The sequence below is a fragment of the Vigna umbellata genome, chromosome 4 (assembly GCF_029865625.1).
Source record: "Vigna umbellata cultivar VRB3 chromosome 4, Vumbellata_1.0, whole genome shotgun sequence".
NCBI classification, from domain to species: Eukaryota; Viridiplantae; Streptophyta; class Magnoliopsida; order Fabales; family Fabaceae; genus Vigna; species Vigna umbellata.
The window spans coordinates 47337513-47363503 of record NC_142168.1 but is presented as its reverse complement, the minus strand read 5'-3'; the positions used below and the strand labels follow the sequence as shown (position 1 = coordinate 47363503).

Here is a 25991-nt window from a genome sequence, read left to right as displayed (position 1 = left end):
ATCTCATTTGAAATTAGAGTAAAACCCTTTCTACAAACTTTAATATTTCTTAAGAGCATTAATGATTTTTTTTAAGACTAATATATTTTTCTTTTCAATCACAGAAACATTACACTTTTCTTTTCTAAAATTAATCATAATTTAAAGGATCTTGTATCATAAAAAATTTCCAATAATACGTATCTAATGCAAGTTTTGAAAATATATTTCTGAAGTTTATTTCCTAGCAAAATGTTCGCATTTAGTGGGGATGTAGTATAAGTATCTCCAGCTCCCCCTTACTAATTCAGAAAATTTTACTTTATTAATTAATAAAATTAAAAAGTGAAAACAATATGAAATATTACTTATTAAATAAAATTAATTTTTTTATGAAGTAATAAATATCGACAAAATATGTTCACATAAATAACATTTTTAGACATGAAACAGACCTACCCAATTTAAAAATGATACTATTATTCTTTGGACCACCGTCTAAATATTATTATTCTTACAGTACCAAAATGTCCCCCTAGTCACATGTATCTTTCTACACTCTTTTTACTCTTATACGTCATTTTCTGAGGTGTTTGATGTTTAAATTAACAGTTTGCAATATATAAGTAAACACATTAATAAAAAAATCACATTTTATGAACAATAAATATATATATATATATATATGACCTTTATGGACCTAGGATTTATAGTCCTATCTTATTTTTAGGGTTTTCCCGTTCCATTAATTATTCTTAATTTTTTTTAATCTAATATTGATTATTACTACGGTAATATTGCTAGTATGTACATCTGACTACATGTCGACCCATGCCGATGTATTGAACGAGGTGTCCCTTCCTCTGCCTCCAAATACAATTATACTCAAAATTTATCAATTTTTTAATCAAATGTAATATTTCAAACATATTAGGATTAAATTCATTCATAATTGTATTGTTTTCAAAAGTACTCATTGAGGAAGAAAAAATAACAGTGGAGCTTCATTTCTTAGAATAAAAATCTTGAATTCTCCAAGTAGGAAAAAAGAATCAACTTAACAATTATTATTTATTAATAATTAAAAATATTTCAATAAAAAATTATTAATTATAAAACGATAGTCATACAGGAGAGGAGAGCAGAAGTATATATGGAAAAGAAGTGAAAGTAGGTGACTCAAAAAAGAGGGAGCAGCCTCCAGCATTTCTTACTTCCAAAATTATTAAAGAATGTCTCTCTAGAAGCAAAGAAAAAAATAAATAAAAAATAAGAATAAAATATGTAACTTGCCTAATAACCTTGGTTTCTTTCCTGCGCATCTAATATCTAGATATGTACATGGTGTTGAGTTGGTCTCAGTATAGGTATGTACAGAAACCTATCTCATCTTACAGGGTATGTGTGTACCCACCTTCTCTGGATCTTGCTTAAGTCAAAATTCTATCACATGGACAACTGTGCACTTCTTCTCACTGTCAAGCTTACATAGCTAACATTTGGTAAAACATTCACTACCGGTTCCATGATCTTAGGTATGGCTTTCCCATTTGATCATGTAATGATGAATTCTGATGTGGCAAGCTCATCCATGTCATATCATCAGGCACCAGACCACTGGCTGCTTCACGTCCGGTGAAGTAATCTAATGGATGAGAAGCCGCCGGTGGTCCAATTGTGTTCACCCTTGGCGTACCTGCATCTACTAATCCATAAGTTCTGTGTGCAACAAACTGGTCAGTATTTCTAACTGAATCATAAGAGCTACCTGAACGTAATTGATTACACTCTGACAGAATACTAAATAAACTCTGATCAGAGCTAGCTCCAGTGCCAAGACTTTGACTTGAAAGACTACCACTGTCAGATCCGTTCCAGCCACCACGAATTTGTTGATCGGCAGGAAACCAATGATTACCAATAAAATCTCCAGTATTTAAGTGAGATTGGGAAGGCCCAGCTATGCGAGCATTATTAGAAGTCCAATCCGTCATATTTACTGCAACCAATGGATCTTGCCTGGGCATTAATTGTTCTTGTCTGGAGATTATTGGATCTTGCCTGGGTACTAATTGTTCTTGTCTGGGGATCATTGGATCTTGCCTGGGGATTGAGTACCTTCCTCCATCTGAATAAATATTATGTGACATGTTTTCTGGCATGAAAACCTCAGTAGCTCTCCTGCGGCCCTGGTCCAATGTCAGTGACGTTTGTAAGGGCTCCTTGAAATGACTGGAAAATTGACCATCACCCATCATAACATTGTTAGAAGTCTGGAACTCTAAATCAGCTCCTTTCTGTTGACGATGATACGGTAACAGCCCCTCGCCTTTAAAGAGAGATGGAAGTAAGACACTTCGATCCTGGATTTGGTAAGAGCTGAAGGTACCATCATCTAATTGCCTACCTAACAACTCTTTCCCGGTCTCTTGACACAAATCAGTTTCAAGATCAATTATACGGGTTGGCTGCTCTTCACTGGCTTGAGGATTAGCCAATGATAACCCACTGGCAGTGTACTCATGAGTCACTGCAGAATCATAGTATGAGTGTGGCATTTCAACTCCTTGCCAGACATCACCACTGGAAGAGAAAGGCGTTCCTTCATCAACAGAAACATCCCGAGAGTTCATATTCCTTGAATACCCATCTTTATTCGGTGAAGTATTATTTGATTTTGATAAAAGAAGATTCTTTTCTGTATCCACAGTCATGGGGTTGAACTCGTCATCACCACCAACATAAGAATTGTGCAGGGACTGATGCTCGGGGGACCTAGAAATAAAATCTTCATCATCCTTCAAGTCAGACTGATCTCCATCCTTCACCTGACCCTGAAGCTCATCACCTGAGTTTACGCTATCCTCCCCCTGATCTTCATTCTGATCCTGTACCTCACCTCCTGCATTGACTTTATCATCATTCTGATCCTTCGGCTTGCCTCCAGAGCTTATGCTATCCTCATTCTGATCCTGAAGTTCACTCTCTGAGTTCATGTTGTCATTGTCCTGATCCTGAAGTTCACTCCCAGAGTTCATGTCCTCATCCTGATCATGAAGTTCACTCCCTGAATTAATGTTGCCCGTGACATGATCATGGAGTTCACTCCCTGAATTCATATCATCCTGATCCTTAAGTTCACTACCTGAGTTTACATCATCCTCTTCCTGAGGGAATTTTTTTAAGTAAGCTATTATGAAAAATGCCCATGACATGGGACTAAGGAAACTGAGAAACTGATACAAGATATGCAATCAAATTATAACAAATTATAGAAGACTCTAATAAGAAAACTCTACAACAAACCTCTATGAATGAATTTGATCTATCCTTCATCTCTGCCACCAAAGAGTTTATCACAGCATGTCTTTGTCTCTGTCTCTCTTTCCAATTCACATATGCTTCAGGGAGGTCTTTGTTTACTAGTAGCAACCTATGCAAATAAAATATATTCTATTGAGAAATCACGAGAAAAGTTTTAAAATGTAATCTGTTCAATCATAAGCTATTTGCATAAGTATATGGCCACGTGAACATCTCACTAACCAACGCTCCTGCAACTTCTTCTTTTCCTCTTTGACAAATATATTGTATGGTTGTACATTAATTTTTTCAAGGTTACCCAAAACACGGTTAAGGGACCTAGATTGAATGCTTTTACCAGACTGCTTCATATTCTTAACAAGTTCATGCTGCTGCCTACTAATCTGAAACAATGGATAAAGAAAACAATTAGCAAATGCCCTAACAAAAAAAATATCTTCAGAAATACCCCTCTTTTGTTGTTTTTAAATCTATATATAACTGAAGTTACCCTAAAATACCTAACCCCAACAAAGTAATAGGAAACAAAGAAGTCACCGAAAAAAATAAGCCAGTGTCTAAATATTTATAAGTTTCAATGTTAATAATTGATTTCACATAACTGAGCAACTATTGCTGTCCCTCTAATAATTGATACTGAAGAAATAACTGACCCAGTTACCAGCTGTTTCTCTGCCAATTAAGTATTGCTTGAAAAGAGAAAAAAAATAAGTGGAGAGCCCAACCTTGATATATGACATGTATTTGTCTCCATCACTAGAATGACTGTTACGTTTGGGCAGTTTGTCTCCTGTCTTGGGCTTTTCTCCCACATTAGGCACTCTGTCCAAAGTATCCATCAAATTTCTGGACTTACCTTTAACAATGTCCTTTTCAAGCACCCTGCCAGACATATATTATTTCATGAACATATTTGCACATACAGCCAAATAAACCATTTCACTGGAATAAAAAACCAGAGAATTAATTTTACCCTAAATGACATTGTTCCTTATTACAGTTATCATTCATGTACACTCAGTTATGTGATCACAGTGAAACAGGGACAAAAACTTTAATATAAAAAGTTGCATAGATTATGGATTACATTGAGGATCATTGTACAATGGAAAAATATTACAAAAAATCTAAGGTGTAGGTGACATTTTAAGTACAATGCCAGAAGCCTTATTCAATAGTATCATTCATCAGTCCAGTAAACATCACAAGAGAAGAAGCAAAACTGCACTACTTGCATTGCTAGTTGATGTTCCAAAATAACAACAGTCCCCAAAGTTAAGGACAAATATGCCAACGGATTTTCTTATCCAAAGTGTTCAAATTTCCTAAAGTTATTCGTTCAGAAACTGAAGGTTTGGGTGTACACATTAACACTAACTACAGAATAAGATTTCCAGGAATTGCTCATGGTTATTTTGTTTTACCCAACTTTATCAGACTTGGAAGTTGATTTTGTTACAACTACAGAGATGATAAGAACCTACAATAACTAACAAAAGAATGAAAGGGTGTAAAAAGTTCCTTGTCTTCAGGTATAATGCACTGTGATGATGATCATGATGGCAATGATGAAGGAGAACCAAAAGCAGCTCTAAAGAAGACAGTACGCCAATGACAAAAAATAATGATAGCACCACAATGTGAAATAACAGGTTAGTGAAGATGATATTAAACTAGTTATTCATATTGCATTAAACTCTAAAATGTGAGTTTTCATCTGATTGGATGACGTAAGTAATCAACTTAAAGTGAGTTAGGAAGTTCATTTATTGATGCAGAAATCTTAATAATCCAAATAAGCAATCATGACCAATATACAAATATCTTAAATTTCTATATCACAGCTTTAACAGAACAATAGTCTACTTTGCTTAAGAGATGGAAAATGGAGGCACTGATAAACCAAAATCACTACAATCATAAAGAATTAAAATTTGACAGAGATTGCTGAGTCAAGAGAGCCTATAAGTCCTAAATATTGCAGCAGAATTTATTAGTTACCTTCTTTGAAGTTTATCATCATTTCTCAGTGAGGAAATTTGGTTGTCACTACTGCATGCTTTATCCTCTGCATCCCAGGAGATTGACTCAGATGTCCCTGTAACATTCCCATCATGATCATAAACTCTAGATTCAATAACTTTTGAGGGTATTCTTTTCTCTACACGTTTTGACCTGTGTAATCCAACAATATTACAACGTCAATGATTAGCACTTAAAATTCCAAGAAAGAAGGAACATAACCTCATTAAATCCAAGTTCAGTAATCAGGACTTTTGAGTGCCCAACAAGAGATCACATGTAGCATAACAGAAATACTTGCATATCAACAAAAACGACAACTAATTCATGACAGTAGCACTCATCATAACCACTACCTCTACCACAAATAATTATCATTAATAAGCCAATTATCATCCATTTAGGACCCAAAAATAAAATCCACCAATTTATTTCACCAAACAATTATCAAAGGATTTCATTCTACAAAGTCACAGCTAAATATCAATTGAAACAAAATAAAATGTTGATGCTTAAACAATCTAAAACTCTATCAGTAAACATATAAAACAGACAGATACACATGAATGAAGACATTGTTTACTGAAGACAGTAGTCAAGTGGAAATATGGGAAAGTCCCATTTGATCATACAAACATCACAGAAAAGATTCACAGGATTTTACCATCTTAGATTTCAAGTAACATGATGTCTCAAGCTAATTAAGAATCAAAATTATCATCTGAAGTAGAATATGCATTGACCCAGCTTGTGCAACAATGAGCTATCTTGTTACATTCAGGGAATAACCAATGCAAGTATTGAAAACAGCTAAGATATCCTTTTAATAAAAAAGGAACTACATAATATGTCTTGTCCTAATTTTGAATGTCGTCAGCTGTGTAATGTATGTAAATTGCAATACATGGAAAGTGTCAACCTCCATATCCTTTGCACAATCTCCTTTTCTGGATCTTTACAGTTTTGCCAGATTTGCTTCAAGTTGGACAGAAATCCTATCATACTGCAAAATATAAGAATTACAATACTTGTTAAACAACATACCAAAAATAATACATGTTGAGCATGTATAAGGCTTACTCATTGTGATAATTATGTATGTGCGAGTAGTATTCCCTCTTTAGAGATTTAAGATGCTGTTCCCGGTAAACAATCATATCTGGATGAAGATCACCTAAACAAAGCGAAGCACCCCTGCAAATATATATTTTAGACATTTGTGACTCTGAAAAAGAGAAGATTTTCATGAATGATTAGCAGATTAGATAAATAGCTTACCATGTCTTAACGATATTTTTCTCCAAAATAATAAATAAAAAAAGAGGATCTTGATGAGATTGCAATATGATTTTGTCATAAATTCAGAATCCATAAATTATCTCAACCCAGATGCGCATACAGCGATGGTTTCCTAATTTCCTAATGAATATGAGGAAGGAAAAAAAAAAGAATTGGAGCTGTGAAGAACAAGACATAATTTCAACCAAATAAAATCATTTCAAGTTGCAAATGAGAAATTTGTGTAGAAAAAAGGAGACCCAAGAAAAGTGGTCAGTGTGCTGTGGATATAATAAACCCCAGATTAAATATAAAGTAAGCACCAAATGGAATTCATAGCTGAAATATGCAATCTGTAATGCTGGTAAACTCAACCCAAAGGCCAATAATAAAACTAAATGACACATTACCTCAACAACAAATCCACTGATTCATTGAAATTTAAAGAAATTGTCACATATAGCATGTACTTATGATATAAACTGTAAAATATAGCAGAGTGAGCACATAATGTATTTAAAGAAAAAAAAAATAAGAAAGAGATCTTGCCATTTCGTGAAGGGGTTTCCAAAGTTGAAGTTAATCCCAGCAAGCAAATCTTCCACAACTTGATGTGGCTCAAAGCCACTAGGAAGAAAATTCATGAGAAGGTTTCTCTCATTTTCTGAAAGATGGGTCATCCAAACCTGCCAATTGCCAAAAGTTTCATGGAGGATGATTTAGGCATAATTCCCAGACAAAATAAAATCTATTTTCGACTGTAAACAATAGAAACATACCACAACATGGTATTACCTCGTATGAAAGCACATCACTTAAGTTGTCTAAGTCAAAAATTTCTTGAGGCACTGTAAGCACATCTGCCACGAGTTTGTGACCATTGGCAACAGAATTGATAAATGGTTTGGTTTGTCTCCAACTGATGCCAACCTGTTCCCTCTTAGCAACAACTTTTTTCTGATTACCATCCCACTCAACAGAGATGTGAGATCTCATGTTTAAATCATTTTGAACTAATCCCAAATTCTTCCTTTTGATCCTTTGTTGCTCTCTGGAACCATAACCAGCAATGTTTGCACCATTAACTCGTTTTCTCCTTTGATCAGCAGCCATGGACACGAGAACAATTCTTCAAAAACACACTATACCAAAATATAGTAAAACACCACCTTCTTGACTTCTAATGAACATCTTTCATCCATAAACGACTTCAAAGTGCCACTGTTAAACAATGTCAATTATATCAACTTTCCATTTCCAAGTTTAATATTCAGAAAAGTTAAACAGTATTATCTCTATAAAAATCACCACCCTTTACATAATATCTTTTAGCATATTTGGAATTTAACGCATCAATCTGTTCTTATCATTATTCCATAAGAATAATTATGGCTAAGTTTAGAAGAAAAGAAAAATTTGATGCCATGCTTATTATTAGAGGCAGAAATTTCCATGCCAATGAAGAGAGGTAAATGGCTATAACAAATTAATGTTTGCCTTTGAACCTTTTTAGTGAAAGGTTTGGCTAAAATTGATTTTGAATCACTAGATGTGATTGACAGGCCTATCTAAATCAGTTTGTATAAAAAAATTACACTGGAATTTATTTCATCATTCCTCGTTAATGAAGATTCAATTTTATCTTTATTTTCTTTACCAAACATAAAGCAGAATGAAAAATAAAAATATCATTCCATTCCTGAGCAAACCTAGCAACACAACAGGATTGGCCACTCCTCTGCCATTATATTCTAATTATGAAAACATCAAATCCCCGCATTAAGTATGCCCTTAGATATATCACATCAACAAAACACCCTAGCAACTTAAACTCAGATAACATACAGAAAGGGATGTTATTCATAATGAATGCCTACGAGAAGCATACCAATATAATATAATACAAGTTTATACACTTGTCTCGTAGCTGCACAACAAACAAATGTATAATAATTTATGCATACCAACATGAGCATAGTGTATAAAATTAAGCTTATGTTTTTCAGGCTTTCTTTAACAGATTTCCAAAAAAATAAATGTTTCCCACTAAAAGAATGTTCACTAACACCCTCTCCAACTGCACATTAGGATGAATTTCCCATGAACAAACATTTACAGTGGCTTTTCATAGGATTTCTAGTCTCCACAAAGTAATGAATTCACATTGCCTGTTAGAATACATCACGTTACCTTGCATATTCCGTAATAATTCCAATAAACAAAGTGCATCTTCTTCAAATCAAGAAAGAACAGTGATAACAAATACCGGTGAGCCACAACAGATGGCCAAGGCAAGCACATATTTGAATAGTTAAATCAAAGTGGGTGGGGACAAATGTGAGCTTTTCGAAGTTCACCCCATTCATAACACATGCAAGTACAACGAATCATGTGTTCAACAAGTCAAAAGGATGAATGATAAAATATTGAAAACCACCAACAGAAAAAAAAAACATCATGCATGCTCACGAAAAATGAAAAACAAAAACACTGTATATCTGTTGTTTAATGGAGAATCAATAAAAAATTAAATCAATATTCCTTATACCAAAAATTATAGTTTTTAACAGGTCTTCGCAAGGCTAACTGCTTAACTTGACGTTTAGAATTATTTTCAACAACTCACAAGTCTATATTAGATAAAATCCAAACCTACCATCAGAAAAAAAAAAATGACACCACGCACACTCAGTAAAATAAATTACATAGCTATTGCTCAATTGAGAGTCAAACAAAAAATTAACAAACATTCGTTGTACAAAGATTTTTAGTTTTCGCAGGTTTCCAAGCAGCCACACTTGTAGAGCGCAAGTTCAAGTATCTAGGAAAAAAAATAAATCGAGTAATTTTCAACGAGAATTACAATCCACAATGCAAGTCAAAACTCAAACCAGTGCTATTCAATCATTCAAATCACCAAACATAGTGAACCCTAGTGGTCCACACTCAACACCATCACCAGCAAAAAAAAAAATTCAAAACACAAAAAAACACTGAAAAATTTCAATTCAAGAAACAAGCAAACCACCGAATTCCACATCCAATTTCAAAAACCGCATCGGAATCGCATTCGACTTACCTCCTTGCGCATCCGAAGCAGCGAAACCCTAAACATCAGAAGAAAAAAAACACTTCTAAGAAAAATTACCAGTGAATAAATTCGTCTGCCTGTTCCAGCGACACACCAAGCAGAACTCGAAGTTGCGCAATTAATTAAAGTTAATCGGAAAAAAAAAAGCTCAACAGAAATCGAAAGAGAGATAGAATAGGCGATAACCTAAGAGCGAGGGCAGAGCGAAAGAGAGAGAAAAATCGAAGAGGTGGAGAGAGAAATGTAGAGAGAGAGTGATAGAAGGTTTGGTATTATTAAGAGAGAGCATCGAGGGAAAAGAGACACACACCACAATTGGCAGAGAGAGAGAGAAAGAGGATCAGACGACTGTGGTTTGGTTTCCCCTCGAAACCGTTATTTTCCGCATCGAATCTTGATGCAGCTTCGCGCGCGTGTCGGCTCGGCTCACCGGCTCCCGCACGTGCGAGATGCTTATGGTATGTTGTGGATGCGGTTTGTGTTGGGTTTAGATATGTCAACGACACAACGTGAAGAAAGAGAGCATGTGTTTTCTTTCTTTCTTCTATTTTATTTTATTTTATTTGTTTATTTTTTATTTTTTATTGTTTATTTCTTTGTTTTAAAGGTGAATTAAATATGGGAATTCCATTGGGTGTTGGTAACAATCATTATAATTAAAATTATATGGAACGTTGACTTTGATGTCAACGGAACAGAATCTAGGATGGTAGGTTTAGATACATCGAAATAAATAAATGCGTATATTATATATATATATATATATATATATATATATATATATATATATATATATATATATATATATATTATTCATGCATAATATTTTTTTGGTTTAATGTCTCAAGGTCCCTATTTTTGTTCAGAATTTGAAATAGGTCCCTTTATTTTTTGGCGTCTCAATTAGGTCCTTATTTTTGTTAATTTGATGCAAATAAATGTTTTCCGTCAATTTCATCAAACGGCGTTAATGAATGTGTGACGTGGCCTGAGGACAGTATTGACACGTGTAAGGCCACGTCACACATTCATTAACGCCGTTTGATGAAATTGACGGAAAGGATTTATTTGCATCAAATTAACAAAAATAAGGACCTAATTGAGACGCCAAAAAATAAAGGGACCTATTTCAAATTCTGAACAAAAATAGGGACCTATTGAGACATTAAACCTATTTTTTTTATAAAGTGTATGTGATTTAAATATAACCTATTTTAAGATATTAGAAAGATAATATTTTATTGACAATTATATGAATTATGTTGAAAATAGAAAGAAAGGCGCGTCATCTCAATGAAAGAAAATTCTTTAATTTTTTTTACTAATTTTCTTATTACTTTTTCACATTTGACTATTTTTAATTTGGATAATGATACTCGAACAACCAAATTTGACAACATTTGAACACGGCACACGTGTCAGCGTTTGAGAGGTCCACGTTTTCAAGGGAAAAAGCTGCTGCATTCTGAGAAAACCTGCTTGAAGTGTGACGTGGCGAGGGACGGGCACGGGCAGTTTAGGGTGTGCGTTTCAAATTTGAAATTGATTTTCGAACTTTGCAGAGAGAGAAGCGGCGCGAACATTGGGGACCTAGACAGAGAGACGAGAGAGTTGGAGAAAGGGTTCACGAGCGAGAGAGAGAACGACGGAGTGGTTGCCGGAGTGCGCCGTTGAAGGTCGAAGGCCGTGTCGGAGAGATCGAAACCCTCCAGCCCGTTCCGTTTGACGGCGCCGCAGCTCCGACGTCGACCGCTCGACGCGAAGACGGGATCGTGTTTGGTCCGTTCCGGCCCAGCGACTTAGGGAGGCGTTGAAGGTGTCGCTTCGTCCTAGGTGGTTCCGTCCCTGTCCCGGAGTGCCGCCGGAGTGCCGCGAGAGATTCGCCGGAGTCTCGCCGGAGTTTGGGCTGTTCGGAGGACCAAAAAGAGGGGTTTTCCGGGTTGTCAGTCCCACCCACACCTTAGGCAATCGGCTCTGTTCCAACCGCCACGCGTGGTCTTCACTCAAGGTTGGTTTCTTTTTTGATTTGTCAGTGCAATGAATGTTGAATACATGGATGATGTTGTATTTGGATTTGATTTGCTTATGTATGAAACGTCTCCCAAGTGGATGTTGTTCTGTTCCCAATTTTTATACAACTTCTTTGCTTAATCTTACATTGTTGCTGTAATGTTGTTCGATTGGTAGTCATGGACCTAGTTGGCCTTGCTGTCAAAAAACTTCAACCCAATAACCCACTTCATTCGACTTTGGTAGCAGTAATGTTGGTGAACCAAGGGTCCTAGAGAATGTATTTTTATGCGAGACGAATTTGTTAATAAAATGTTAAGAATTGTTCCCAAATTTTGTTGGATTGGTAATATGTTGTATGTGTATGAGTCCCCTTGTTGGGGCTTTAACTTTAGAGGCTGTAATGATTGGCTTGTGGAACTGAATTTTGAGATTTTCTGTTGAATTTATACAGACCAAAAAGGGTTAGGTTTCCAAAGGGCAAGAAAGTGAAGCCAGGAGATGAAGTTGTGGACAAAGGAAATGTCGAGGAGGGTGAAGTTGACTTAACGAATCCCCAAGTAGCTGCCAAAGCTGCCAAAGAGCGGGCAAATCTAAGAAATCAATCTAGTATTTACTTAACATTGTTCTACTTTTCTTTCAGGTGGAGCATTGCAAAATGATTATGTGTATGATGAATCTTCTGGGTATGGCTCTTCTCTTCCATGTAAATTTTGGGAAATAGTCTGATATACATGACATTATTTATCTTTGTTGTAAATTTCGAAACCAAAAAAAAAATCATTATGGTATTAAGGAGGTGGCAAAAGTTGAGGGTTTGTACCCACTTCTTCTTCTAATGAATTCTGTTACCAAAAAGAGCTGTTATAAGCTTGTTCTGACATCAATATTTGATGGTCCAGGTACTATTATAGTAGCAGTTTGGGCTATTATTATGATCCAAATACCGGGCTTTATTGCTCTGCAGCATCAGGACAATGGTACAACACATTCCTTTATCATCTTTTCGTGTGGTTTGTCAATTTGTATGCTGACATCTTTTAGCCTTTGTTTACAGTAAGTGGTTCCAAACATAGATGTGGATTTGGATGTGTCTTTAGTTGTTTGTTAAAATTTAATCTTGATTTGTGATATATTTTGTTGGAAACTATATCAAGAGATGTGATATGTGTACGTCAATTTATAGATCTTTGGTGGCATAAAAACATGCAGGGTGATTAGTTGTATAATTAACACCTTTGGCTGAGAGGAGTGATAGGTGTAAATTTTACTTGTTTTTGTTGCTTAAATTGTTGTGCTTTTGAGTAAGTTTTAGTGTTAATTGTCATGAAAAGTATATAATTGTTGATATAAGTATAATTTTCACTGTTTAAATGTTTTTTATGCTTTTGTTTGTTTATTTCGAAGTAGAATAAGGATTGGGAGCGCATCATTTGGCTGTCGGCATCGAGAAGAGGACGCTCGTCCAGCGCGCAGAGGACGCTCGTCCAGAAAGTGGACGCTCGTGCAGAGAACGGAGATCGCTCGCCCAGCTGGCAGAGGACGCTCGTCCAGACGCTTGTTGCCCAGAGGGGACGCTCGTCCAGCGCGCAAAGGACGCTCGTCCTATCGACAAATCAGGATCAAGTGCTTGGGTCTTCCTCAAACCATTTACAGCAGATATGTGGTGTGCTACGACTGTCTCATTTTTTGTGATTGGAATTGTTATATTGATTCTTGAACACCGAGTCAATAGTGACTTTCGTGGTCCTCCTAAGAAGCAAATTGTAATTATGTTAATGTACGCCTTTGTAGCGTCATATGATAACCTTTTACGGCCAGTTTATTGAATTTGGTGCAGCAATAGGTGCCCCAATGTTCATCTTTTGTTTAAGATTCTAAATCCATTTAACGAGTTATTGATGATTTGAATTAATCCAATATTGCGGTTCAGTCATAGATCACACACGAAAAAAAGGGGGTTTTTTTTTGGATTGTTTTGCAAGGAAAATTAAATTAATTAAAAGTTGAAAGTTAAAAACAATTGACAAAATTATGAAAATTAAAAGCTGAAAGCAGAAAACCGAACGGTTCTAACCAGTGTTAAAACCGAACGGTGATATAAAAGACCGAACGGTCCAAAGCACAGAACGAAAGGTTGAAGTATAAATTGCACGGAAGTAAAAACCGAGCTGTAATAACATTGAGACCGAACGCTAATTACCGAGCGTCCTAACCGCACGGTTCTTATAACAAGGCCGATCGGTTAAGGCAGTAAATCAGAAATGAGCACAATAAAGCCGAACGGTAAAAGCAGTTAATGAAAAGGACGAACGGTATTAGGTGACCGAACGATATGAAGATAACAGGCAATGGAAAATGATATTGAAAACTAAACCAAACACAAAAACGAACGTTAATGACCGAACGGTACAAGAATATTCATTCATCAAGCTAAAGGTTCCAAGACCAGAGCTAAACCAGAAAATAAAGAATCAACCCAACGGTTAAACCAGCAAGGTAAAGACCGAACGTCCATACTGTGACCGAACGGTAGATGTAAGTATAAATGAAGGAGCCATTCGATCTGTAACAGACCGAACGGTATGAAGATTAAGAACGAACGGTCAATAAACAACAAGCACGAACACAGAGACAAGCCGAACGTCACGGAGCAAATACAAATCAGATGAAAGATGGACGAACGATCTCTAACAGTGACGTTAAAGACCGAACGATTTGACAGGCAGAAACAGTAAACGTGCAGAATTCAAAACCACCAGAAACGCAATTGCTGGAACAGTAAACTCGCACAATAAAGCTATCAGTACAAACGAACGTAAAAATTAAATTGCAAACAATCAAGAACAGTATAAATTAAATGGCAGACACACAACAACACAGATCAGATTTCAGCAGAAGTTTAATCGCATCAGTAGAATAAAATTGACAATTCAGTAACAGGAAATTAAATGACATTGTTCATTCAAATTAAAATTCATTACAATCTCACTATGCACCTCACAGCACCTCACGGCACCTCTACTCTCATACAACAATCTCACTACATTACATTATCTGGAGTTCAAAACTAATCTACTGAACTTGGAGGAGAAGAACCGAGAGCCTCCTCCCAAGCGTAACCCTCTCACTCTTTTAAAGCCAAATTCTCAAGTCTCGTTCTGGTGCTGCCTCGTGCGTTTCCAGCCAGGTTGCCATGCTGTTGTCTCCCATTAGCAACCTTTAATGAATTTCTTCCATCACTCTTTTGCTTCTCTGTCAGATAAAGCCATGTGGGGCCCTCCATTTTGTTTACACTTCTGCATGTTCTGCACACCATCGCTGCCCATGCTGGAATAAACAAGGTCTGTGTCAGCTTTCCACTTCTCTCCCATCTCAACATGTGCATCCAATTCGGCTGGACTTGAAGACGGTGTGTGTTGTCGTTGCTGCTGTTTGATGCAGCTGGACGTGAATGCTTCCAACGTTGCAGCTCCCAAGCTTCTCATGGGCGTGCTGCTGGAACTGCTAGACGGATGGGGTGTGAATGAACAGAAAACGGAAACTTAATACATAGTATTCATATTCAAGCACAATGAATTTAATTTAAACTCTCTTTAAGAAATGCCAGATATTTGAACTAGACAGGAGGTGACCAACATGACAGTAATCCCCAAATCAAAATAACACAGAATTCAATGTATAATAACACTACACCAACACAAAAACTGAAATTACATTACACCAACACAATCAACTAAAACAACAAATTGGAAATCATAACAAACATTGTCAGCATTTATTAAACCACGACAAAAAAGAGAACAAAAAAATAATAGTCATTTACTAATTCATATAATTCGTGCCACATAAAACAACATTTTCTAACACTCATGGTACAGGGACAGAATTGGTACCTTAGGCAAAATAAGTGGGTACCTGTGTGCCAGTTTTTGCACAACAAGGCCAACTACGTCCATCACTTTCATTTTGGGGTGTCTTGTTTGTTTTCCCTCATTTTATCTACTTCTAAGTAATCTGGGAACAATTTCTTAACATTTTTTTAACATATTCGTGCCACATAAAACAACATTTTCTAACACTAATGGCACAGGAACAGAACTGGTACCTTAGGCAAAATAAGTGGGTACCTGGGTGCCAGTTTTTGCACACCAAGGCCAACTACGTCCATCACTCTCATTTTGGTGTGGCTTGTTTGTTTTCCCTCATTTCAGCTACTTCTAACTAATTTGGGAACAATTCTTAACATTTTGTTAACAAATTCGTCTCGCATAAAAATACATTCTCTAGGACCCTTGGTTCACCAACATTACTGCTACCAAAGTCGAATGAAGTGGGTTATTGGGTTGAAGTTTTTTGACAGCAAGGCCAACTAGGTCCATGACTACCAATCGAACAACATTACAGCAACAATGTAAGATTAAGCAAAGAAGTTGTATAAAAATTGGGAACAGAACAACATCCACTTGGGAGACGTTTCATACATAAGCAAATCAAATCCAAATACAACATCATCCATGTATTCAACATTCATTGCACTGACAAATCAAAAAAGAAACCAACCTTGAGTGAAGACCACGCGTGGCGGTTGGAACAGAGCCGATTGCCTAAGGTGTGGGTGGGACTGACAACCCGGAAAACCCCTCTTTTTGGTCCTCCGAACAGCCCAAACTCCGGCGAGACTCCGGCGAATCTCTCGCGGCACTCCGGCGGCACTCCGGGACAGGGACGGAACCACCTGGGACGAAGCGACACCTTCAACGCCTCCCTAAGTCGCTGGGCCGGAACGGACCAAACACGATCCCGTCTTCGCGTCGAGCGGTCGACGTCGGAGCTGCGGCGCCGTCAAACGGAACGGGCTGGAGGGTTTCGATCTCTCCGACACGGCCTTCGACCTTCAACGGCGCACTCCGGCAACCACTCCGTCGTTATCTCTCTCGCTCGTGAACCCTTTCTCCAACTCTCTCGTCTCTCTGTCTAGGTCCCCAATGTTCGCGCCGCTTCTCTTTCTGCAAAGTTCAAAAATCAATTTCAAATTTGAAACGCACACCCTAAACTGCCCGTGCCCGTCCCTCGCCACGTCACACTTCAAGCAGGTTTTCTCAGAATGCAGCAGCTTTTTCCCTTGAAAACGTGGACCTCTCAAACGCTGACACGTGTGCCGTGTTCAAATGTTGTCAAATTTGGTTGTTCGAGTATCATTATCCTTATGGTTTAGGATTTAGTTATTTGTTATGATTTCAATATTTGTTTTGGGCATTGATTTTAATTTTTGGTTAATTTTGTTTGTTGTAAGAATGGTAAAAATACGACGTGTTTCTAGCTATAGGAGTAGACCTTAAAAATAACTATAAATAATAATATTATTAAAAGAAATATGTTTTTGACAATGAATTTAAGGGCAATATATTAATTTAAAAAGTGATTTTTGTATTTATAGACGACAAAAATAAAATTAGTAAAATAAGTTGTAAAATTAGAATAAAAAATTTATAAGTTAACCTATATCACATTGCAATATTTATGTTTCCTGCAAAAGGGGAAAAACTATTTTTGGACACCTTTTTTGACATGTTCTACTAGTTATGAGTAGTAAAAAAAATGAATTAAGTTATTTAATTAAAATATAAATTAATAAGGGTTATAAATGAAAATAATAATACACTAATACATTTATTTGACATATAATATAAAGATAAAGTGTTTATCAAAAATAGTTATTTTTTATATTTAAAAAAATATATAGTATTAATTGAATGTAAAAGATTTGTGGCAGTTTGAGTGCTATTGTGGCGAGTGTTGCAAGCCCAAACGTCACAATGATAAAATATATATATATAGAAGGTTTTCTATTACTTAATGGAAGGATGTTTTAATGTTAATTTTTTAAGGATTTTATTATCCTAATTAATTGCTATAATCTTCTTTATAGAGAATTATTATTCTAACGTTTACCTTAGAAGTTTACTATTGATTTCATGTCAACCAGATCCTCCTAAGTTGTTTGGAACACTTTAGTATAATTTTCCAAATAACCGTACTAAGCTATAGAGATATTCTTTCATGCATTAAATTTTCTAATTTTATAGAAGTGCTAGTAAAAAGATAACTTATCAAACTTCCATTTTAATATGTTCCTATGTTTTTAGATAGTTATGACATTATATAGAATAATTTTGATGTTAAGTTAAAGAAGGTGACTCATATTTAATTTTTCATATCTTAGTTTTGAATCACTCGTTTAACTTGTAAGGTAGCTTGGATCTTAACTCCTCTTCAACAAGCTTTATGATTGATTTATATTCCTAGAGTTTTCTTGATTTCTTTTATAGATCACTTTGGTTGCTGCTTCTTATCCTTTTTATAATCCTTTTTTGTACTTATGAACGTAATTGTTTTATATCAGATTGAAAGGATTGAACGACTTATAAACCAATTGTTTCATATGGGATTGAAAGGATTGATTGACCGATAAACTAATTGTTTTATATGAGATTGAAAGGATTGACTGATCGACCTATGGTTGATCCGGTGGTCATAGTATACATTATTCTTATGTTATCATAATATTATTAAAAGTTATAAATTTTTATATAATTAGTATTTATAACTAATATTATTGTAATAAAATTAAAATTATATAAAGAAATATAACTTCAATAATATTACAATTAATTTCTTAAATAGTATGTTATAATATTATTGTAGTCATATTTCTTTATATTATTATATATAAAATATGTTATAAACATATTTCTCCCCTTTACTTAATATTTATATAAAAATATTATAAAAATGATCATAATTAGATATTGATTATAATAATTAAATTTATATTAAAAAGTATTATTAGAATTGAATATAAGTATTATATTATTAAAAAATGTATTTTCTATAATAGTAATATTATAATTATGATAATAATATATTATTATTAAAATAATTTTTATAGTTATAATATTATAATTATAGCTAATATATAGTTAATAATTTTAAATAAAATATTTAAATTATTTTAATATTTTTTTTAAGTTATAAATAAATAAAATAAAGGACAGAAAGATGAGAAAGATGAAAGATGAGAAATAATATTAAATTATTTTAATATTTTAATAGTTTTTGTTTCATCACTATTGAATCTTTTGAAAGTACAGACCTTCAGTTTCCAAATGGAATCTGAAAATTATTTAAAGCGGTAACAGCTACCATCCTCTCTGTATATAAGGCTCAAAAGTATATGAGGTCGTTATTACAGAAAGATGAGAAAGAATGCAAGAAGACCTATTCTTGATCTCAATTGCCTTTCTCCTCCTGAAGAATCAGAATTTTCTTCTTCTCCTCATCATCATGATGATAAGGTTTTATTCTATTCATTTACTTATAATCATATCTTATTCATTTATCTATAACTATAACATTGTTATTATTGTTGGAAGAAGAGAGTGAACTATGGAAGAGAGTCTCTTCCTGATCTCAATTATCCTCCTCCCGAATAATCAGAATCATCATCGTCTTCTTCTCCTCACAAAATTACCATAAGGTTCTACACTTCTCTCTCTATATATAAATATATGCATTCATTCATTACTTCATTCATTTTCAATTCATTTCTTAGTTCTTCTCTTTTAACTGTCAGCTTCAGCTTATGGAGACTGCTCATTCATTATATCGTGTCCATTTTCAACAAGAAGGATCACTCTGCACAATGAATTCAACAGTCTTTAAAAGCTCTTCCACAACAATGTTATATGTATTTTAGTGATGTTTTAAACTTCTATCTTTTGCTTTCGGTTCTCTCAATTTGTGTTGTCTCACTGTGTTCAAACAGCATGGCTGTTGTGTGTTATACTAAATTCAGTATTTTTATATACTCTTTTTTTTTTTTTTACAGATTTCCTTACAAATTTTGTCATGTAAAATATATTAAATAAAAGTTCAACTTATTTAATGTCCTTAAATTTAAAATATTTGTTATTTTATTTTATTATGACATAAAAAAATTTATATTTGTGAGTCCTGATATGTTAAAAAGGGAATTTTAGTTGATGTGGTATTTCCGATCCTTGAGAAGAGATTAACTTGGGTTTATTTGGATTTTATTTCTGGACCTATTTTAGTTATCATCTCTCTCAGATATCCTACTTTATTTTGGATTTATTTACTTTTCTTTCTAAACCTCATAATGATTCTAAATATTCAATCCATTCAGACTCTATTGTCTGAAAATGAGTGGGATATAATGTGACTTTGCATTAATAAACTAAGAGTAAATAATGGTTTAGTAGTAAACATTAATTGATTTTATTCTTAGTATAATGAAAAGAATTTTACTTTTAAGATATAATTTTAATTTTGTTAATTTTTGTAAACTTTATTTATAATTAATATGATTAAGTACAAGTTTAGTGTTTAATAATGATTACATATATTTATTAAGAAAATAACATTAATGTATAATTAACTTTTTAATTTCAATAATAGTCAAAAACAATTGACATTAATTCAAAGTATACCGTATTATTTGTTAAAAAAATATTTAAAATTCTTGCATACCTTAAATATGAAACTAATAAACTAGAATATAACTTCCTACATTCAAATCTAACATCAAAGAGGAAAAAATTCTACATTTGACACAGTGAAAAAAAAAAAACAGACTTATGAAACATATGGTTCATGAACTTGTAAATGTAATGTTTATGCCATTTTAGAAGTAAATTTTTATATTAAATTTTAACCAAAAGTTCTTTATTTATTTAAAAGTTAATGTATTAAATAATATATGTGAGTGTTGTACATTTCTCGTGTCAACTTAGTGAAGTAAGTGCTGTTTGAATAGATTTTTTTTATTAAGTATTCAAAGAAGAAAAGTATAATAATGTAGTTTTCCTATTAAAGTAAGTTTATGCATATGTTCTCAAAATTCCATTTAAATCATGATAGAATTAAATTTAATTCATAATCAAAAAATTAAATAATCTTTTCTTTTTATTTTATTTCTCTATAAGGAATTTTATTGAAAAGTTTACACACATGAAATGGAAAGATTTGGCATTGGCATTTCTTACTGCACCTCTTTATAAAGAAAATTTCAATTTTACTGTTTTTGAATTACATACAATTTAAAAATTATTTTGGGAAATTAAAAAATATTTAAGATTGTATAATTCATTAATAATTTTTAAATCTCAAAAAAGAAAAGTCTGAGATCGTCTAATTTCAAAAAGTCGAATGACTTCTGGATTATGCATTTTGCTAACTACTTTTACTTGTTACTTTTTATTTGCATATGTAAAAGTTATTTTTAATTTTTAGATTTTACAATATAGAATTTTCTTTTAAGAAAATTTATTTTCAGAATATATAATTCGGAAGTTGAGTTATATCCAAGAGATATTTTTTAATTTTAAAATATACAATCTGAAACCATTAAAATTTGTTTTATATATATATATATATATATATATATGGAAGTACAGGAAGAAACGGTTTATTCAATTTAGCAGTGCATTTGATATCATAGAATAAAAAAGTTGGGCCTTGGCCCAAATCTTTGGATGAGGTTTATTGAATTTGAGGGAAAAAAAAAAGATTATTGTGATTAGGCATAGAATATAGAATAAATTTGGTTTAATTTGAATGTAATCTCTAATTCAAATTAAATCAATTTTAACTTTAGATTGAAGACAAGGAAAAAAATCATTGAAAATACACCATTAATGTATTTTGAAGATATAACATAAAGATGCTATAAAAAAACTCAGAAAAAAAATCAAATTTATTTTGAACAATGCCAATAAATCATTTTGCAACATGTGAAAGTAAAATGTTTTCTTTATTACGAAGAGAGAAATAGTTATAAATTATTTAATACTTGTTGTATGTAATTGTAACAAAAATCACATATTGACTATGTTTTAAAGACAGTATAATGTCCCTTTATTTTTATTTTAATCCTCCATTCTTTTAGAAACTACGATTAGATTTATATAGCATGTGCGGTAACAAACTACGAACAATGAACAGATACAAACCTGTTGCAAACTCGATGGAGGAGGCGACACTAGAGTTTGACAGCAACGATACTGCTGCACCTTCACATCACTTACTACGTTAATTTGACTCAATCTACCAACCTGATGAATGAAGCCACGCTAATGAAAATGGAGGCGATTACGAAAACGAGATAAAGAGAGAAAGAGAGACTCACGAGATGAGAGATTCGAGGTGACCTTAACCTCCACATGGTGCTTCGCGGTGGTGACGACCTCAACCAACTGAACCCGCCTTTCTTTCCTTCTCCCTCTCTATTTTCTGGGTGTTTCACCCTGCAGCATTTCCCTATGCAGTACCTCCAATTTTATAAAGTACCCCTAATTAATAATAAGGTGGTTATTTGTTAATTTTTTTTATTGAAAATTACTATGCTAACGCCCCTGAGAACTTGTATGTTACAAAAATACACAAAATTTAAAAATTTTGCATCAATAGGTAAAATCTGTCATGTCTCAAATATGAAAATCAATTAATATATTAAACCTTAATAATTTCAATATATAACATAATTCACGTAAAAAAAATTATATAAACCTTGAAATAGTCCTTAAACAATTCCAACTCGATAATAATGAATTTAGTATAATTCTTTAATCTTTTATGTAAACCAACTAAAATCTGAAGTAATATTCACGGTTGTAAATCTCCTCTCTCATACAAGTAAACGAGGAAACTCCCCTTATCTTAGAGTTGAGCAGTACAATCTTCTAGAATGCTCTAACCAACAAGGACTTAAACAATGCTCTACAACCACCAAAAATGTGATGGAAACCGCTCTTAGAGCTGGGATGGACAGAGAAAACAAAAGGACAAGCTACCAACTGCATGCAACCAATAAAGTGGCATGCCCTAGGTTCCAAAACCAGTGGAGGAGAAGGGAAAACGACTTACCCGTCGAAATGAAGAAAAGTGAGTCTAAGTTTTAGAGACAGAGAGTGGAAAAGCTGAAATAAGGAACTCAGATTTTTTAAAAGTTCCTCCTAAGATCTTAGTGTCCTTAGTCTTTTGGGCCTGGCTGCCTCAACATAAGGCCCAACTGCCCTAAGATTTCTCTTATCCTCCTTTATACACCTGTTTATATCTCCAGTTCTCCTTCCAAGCTTAATTCACACCATGACATATTTCCTACTTTAAATTTATCCTCTAACAGTACCCAATCCTCCAAACATTGATATAACTACATTTAAACTTCCAGACATTTACACACCAAACAAAAAATACATATCCGCCAAAATTACTAAATTCTTATTTTGTAACCTCAAAATTTAGAACTCAATATATATATATATATATATATATATATATATATATATATATATATATATATATACCCCTTACTTCCATTTATCCGAAAGGTGTATATATATTCAGTACTTCTACAAGACATCTGTGAGAACCTGATAAATTAATAAACACTAATCTATTCTCTGATCACATTTTACTGCACCTTGCCACGTCAAAATCCACTCTCTTTCTCTCTGCATGCACTGAATGCCATATGTCACTTTGGAAGCTTCTAAAAGCTGTAGTGGAAACCAGGTGGCAGTGAGTAACTGCTCAACCGTTTGACGAGGGAGAGAAAATAATTTCTCTGAAAACTCTTCTCTTCCTTTCATGCAATCTTCTTCTTCCTCACGAATTCTGATCTTCCATCTTCTCTGCATTTTCTCTGCACTCTTTCATCTTCTCTCTAAAATACCTCACTATCAACTCCTCTGATCTAATTTCAGAGACCGTAGACACCTTCACTGCACCGTGAGCGTTATTCTGATCCGAACCAAACTGAGAACTGAACTGGTAAGTTCTCGTCCCTGCACTTGTCTGTTTTAGTTCATGCGAACCAAATCCTGGTTGCATGCATGGGTTATAGGTTTGAATCTGATGTCCTTTTTGGTATCTTAGATTTAGTGAAAATCGTGGAGGGATTCATTGGGTAGAAAGCTGTTATTGACCGAGAGAAAATCTTAAGCAACTGGAAGTGCACTGCTTGAACCGGTAAGGGAAGCTTTAGTAATTTAATTTAATATATGTTTGATCTGTATGACAGTAATGAATAGTGCTGGATGTCTGAAATGTATGCAATATATGAATTTTGAATATGCGTGAATGAGCAGATTTGAAATGGATGTATATCAGGAATGTGGTGTGAAATTATGCAGTGAATGAGATGTATGATTTGTAATGTGATTGATTTCTGCATAATTTGGAATGATAATGATTTGAACTATATGTTGGTGATGATATGTTGGAAACTGGAAAATGGAAGATTCTGTATTTATGAGATGATAATATGAATGTTGTAATGTATAAGATTTATGGTGAAGAAGAAAATTCTAAGTTATGAATCGTATAAAAACTGTGCAGTATAGTGTCTGAAAATCTGGAAATCTGATACTCTATGATTGATGATGTACGCTCGTCATCGAACGGTCTTATACCGTTCGGTTTCCCTGGAATATCACTTAGAATAAGGACTCTTTCATTTGGAAAGGACCTGATCGAGAACGAGCGTCGTTGGTGTTAAGAGTTAGGTGAGCGTTCGGCTTAGCCTAGCGGGTCCAACCATTAAAAATATAAAGTGAAGTATAGTTAGGACGCTCGGTTTTGTTTACCAGCGTTCGTCATAAGTGGCGCTTAGTATTATACTGAGCGTTCGTCCAAATGAACTCTCAATCTTAGATTGAGCGTTCGTCCCAGTTAGCGTTCGGTCTGATACTGAACGTTCGTTCCCATGCGTGTTCGTTTCCATGCACATTCGTTCCTATGTGCGTTCGTTCTATTTGGTGCTCGGTCATTGACCTGGCGTTCGTCCTGAGCAGTGTTTGCTTTTATAATTGAACGCTCGTCTTATTATTGCTTCGTGAGCGAACGTATATGGCGTTCGTTCAAATTGTTAATTAACGTTCGGTCTTTGACTGGCAGTGTTGTTTTCTGAATTCAATTATATTTGATTGTTTATCTAAATATTTCTTATTGGCTTTATCCTTTGGATTCTACCTGGAGTCTTTATATTTAAGATTTTTCTAAGTATTACCCATCTCTTCTCAGATCAGTTTTCTTCAAATTATTAAGTGTTGTAATGTAGTTAAGTTGATAAATGGTACGTTTCTTTTGTTCAGAAACGTGGACGTTTGAGTACTGTAATATGTTCGTCCCTATTTATTGAGTGATGAACGTTCTTTAAAATAAAGAGAGTGAACACAGAATGAAAATTTGAATAAGAGAAATTGTGAATATGTGCGAATGGTATTTGGAATGGATTTATTGGATTGGATTATGAAAGAGCGTTCCAAGGAGGAACGTCTCCATGATGTGAATATGAGAAGTAGTGTAGTATGACCATGGTAAAGCTGCTGATGGCTGTTCATCCTGATATTCCGTGAGTGCTCATCCTCATGTAGAGGGGAGTAGGTCATGCGTGGGAATGGCAGGAGGCCCTAGTCCTATTGAGTACTTTGGACTGATAGGGTTAACCTCGGGTGGCAGCTGATGGATGTTCCAGTTACTACACCACCCGGGTGCAAGAACGCCTGTAGATACATGGCATCATACAGTCCGGACAGTCTTTAATTATGAGAATTTGAATGAGTTACTGTATGCTGGGATATGTGTTTAATATTGTATGAACTGCATGACTTATTTTATAAGTTAAATTATGTTGATTTTATTGAATTAAATTACCTAAGCTTACCCTTGCAATTTCCTTGTGTTGTCTACTGTTTCTGTATGTCCGTCTTGTCAATGCAATGATCATCCGTTGTGGATGTGAGCAGATGGTGAGGCACCCCTTGAAACTATACTGGAAGAAGAAAATTTGGAGGATGCCAACCTTGTGGAAGTTGAAGTTAAAGCTGAGCAGTAGCGACCCGTTTCTGTAATAGCATTAGTCACTTTTCAGTGCTGTATTTTTGATAGTTCTGTGTATAGTTTTGCAGCGCTGTTCATACAGTATTAGTAGTAGTTAGTCTTTCTGTATAGCATTTTGGGACGTTGACTGTATATTTCTGCAGAACGTTTGTTCAGTAACTGGTTTTGTACCTTTTATGGATTTCTGAATACTGTAATTTGCTGAACATGCTGTTTTATTTTGAAGCAGCTGTTAATTATGCTAAGACTGCACTGTATTTTCTGTAAATGTGATTAGTTCTGATTAATAGTAATTACTATTTATTGGGATGTTACATTTATTGGTATCAGAGCAGTTTTGTTCTTTTAAGGACATATAGGGTAT

General features: G+C 34.3%; 1 protein-coding gene and 2 long non-coding RNA genes across 8 annotated transcripts in view; all 3 read right to left on the bottom strand.

Moving 5' to 3' along the window:
* Window positions 1–1154: 1154 nt before the first annotated feature.
* On the bottom strand, window positions 1155–10028 carry LOC124845645 (nuclear factor kappa-B-binding protein). Of its 5 annotated transcripts, none has more exons than XM_047322772.2 (11): window positions 9881–10007; window positions 9683–9710; window positions 7399–7824; window positions 7153–7289; window positions 6406–6519; window positions 6245–6328; window positions 5305–5478; window positions 4029–4185; window positions 3526–3686; window positions 3286–3412; window positions 1155–3146 (listed from the first exon to the last, which is right to left on the bottom strand). In XM_047322772.2, the coding sequence occupies exons 3-11, from the start codon at window positions 7714–7716 to the stop codon at window positions 1494–1496; spliced, it is 2925 nt and encodes a 974-aa protein (XP_047178728.1). In that variant the 5' UTR covers window positions 7717–7824; window positions 9683–9710; window positions 9881–10007; the 3' UTR covers window positions 1155–1493. The 5 variants fall into 5 exon arrangements, with proteins under 5 accessions (XP_047178728.1, XP_047178730.1, XP_047178731.1 ...); XM_047322774.2 differs by lacking the exon at window positions 9683–9710 and having other exon boundaries at window positions 1155–1681; window positions 1748–3146; window positions 9752–9987; XM_047322775.2 differs by lacking the exon at window positions 9683–9710 and having other exon boundaries at window positions 1155–1675; window positions 1748–3146; window positions 9752–9986.
* Window positions 10029–14619: 4591 nt separating this feature from the next.
* LOC148200414 (uncharacterized) lies at window positions 14620–16972 on the bottom strand. 2 transcript variants are annotated; one of them, XR_015786229.1, is made up of 3 exons: window positions 16268–16972; window positions 15835–15924; window positions 14620–15211 (listed from the first exon to the last, which is right to left on the bottom strand). It is a non-coding gene; the product is annotated as an uncharacterized LOC148200414 (long non-coding RNA). The 2 variants fall into 2 exon arrangements; XR_015786228.1 differs by having other exon boundaries at window positions 14620–15208; window positions 16268–16950.
* Window positions 16973–21557: 4585 nt separating this feature from the next.
* LOC124847040 (uncharacterized) overlaps window positions 21558–25991 on the bottom strand; it is a 38901-nt gene continuing 34467 nt past the window's right edge. The window contains exons 2-3 of the long non-coding RNA XR_015785786.1: window positions 21915–22077; window positions 21558–21840 (exon numbers count right to left, since the gene is read on the bottom strand). This is a non-coding gene — a long non-coding RNA (uncharacterized LOC124847040). The remainder of the gene's footprint in view (window positions 21841–21914; window positions 22078–25991) is intronic.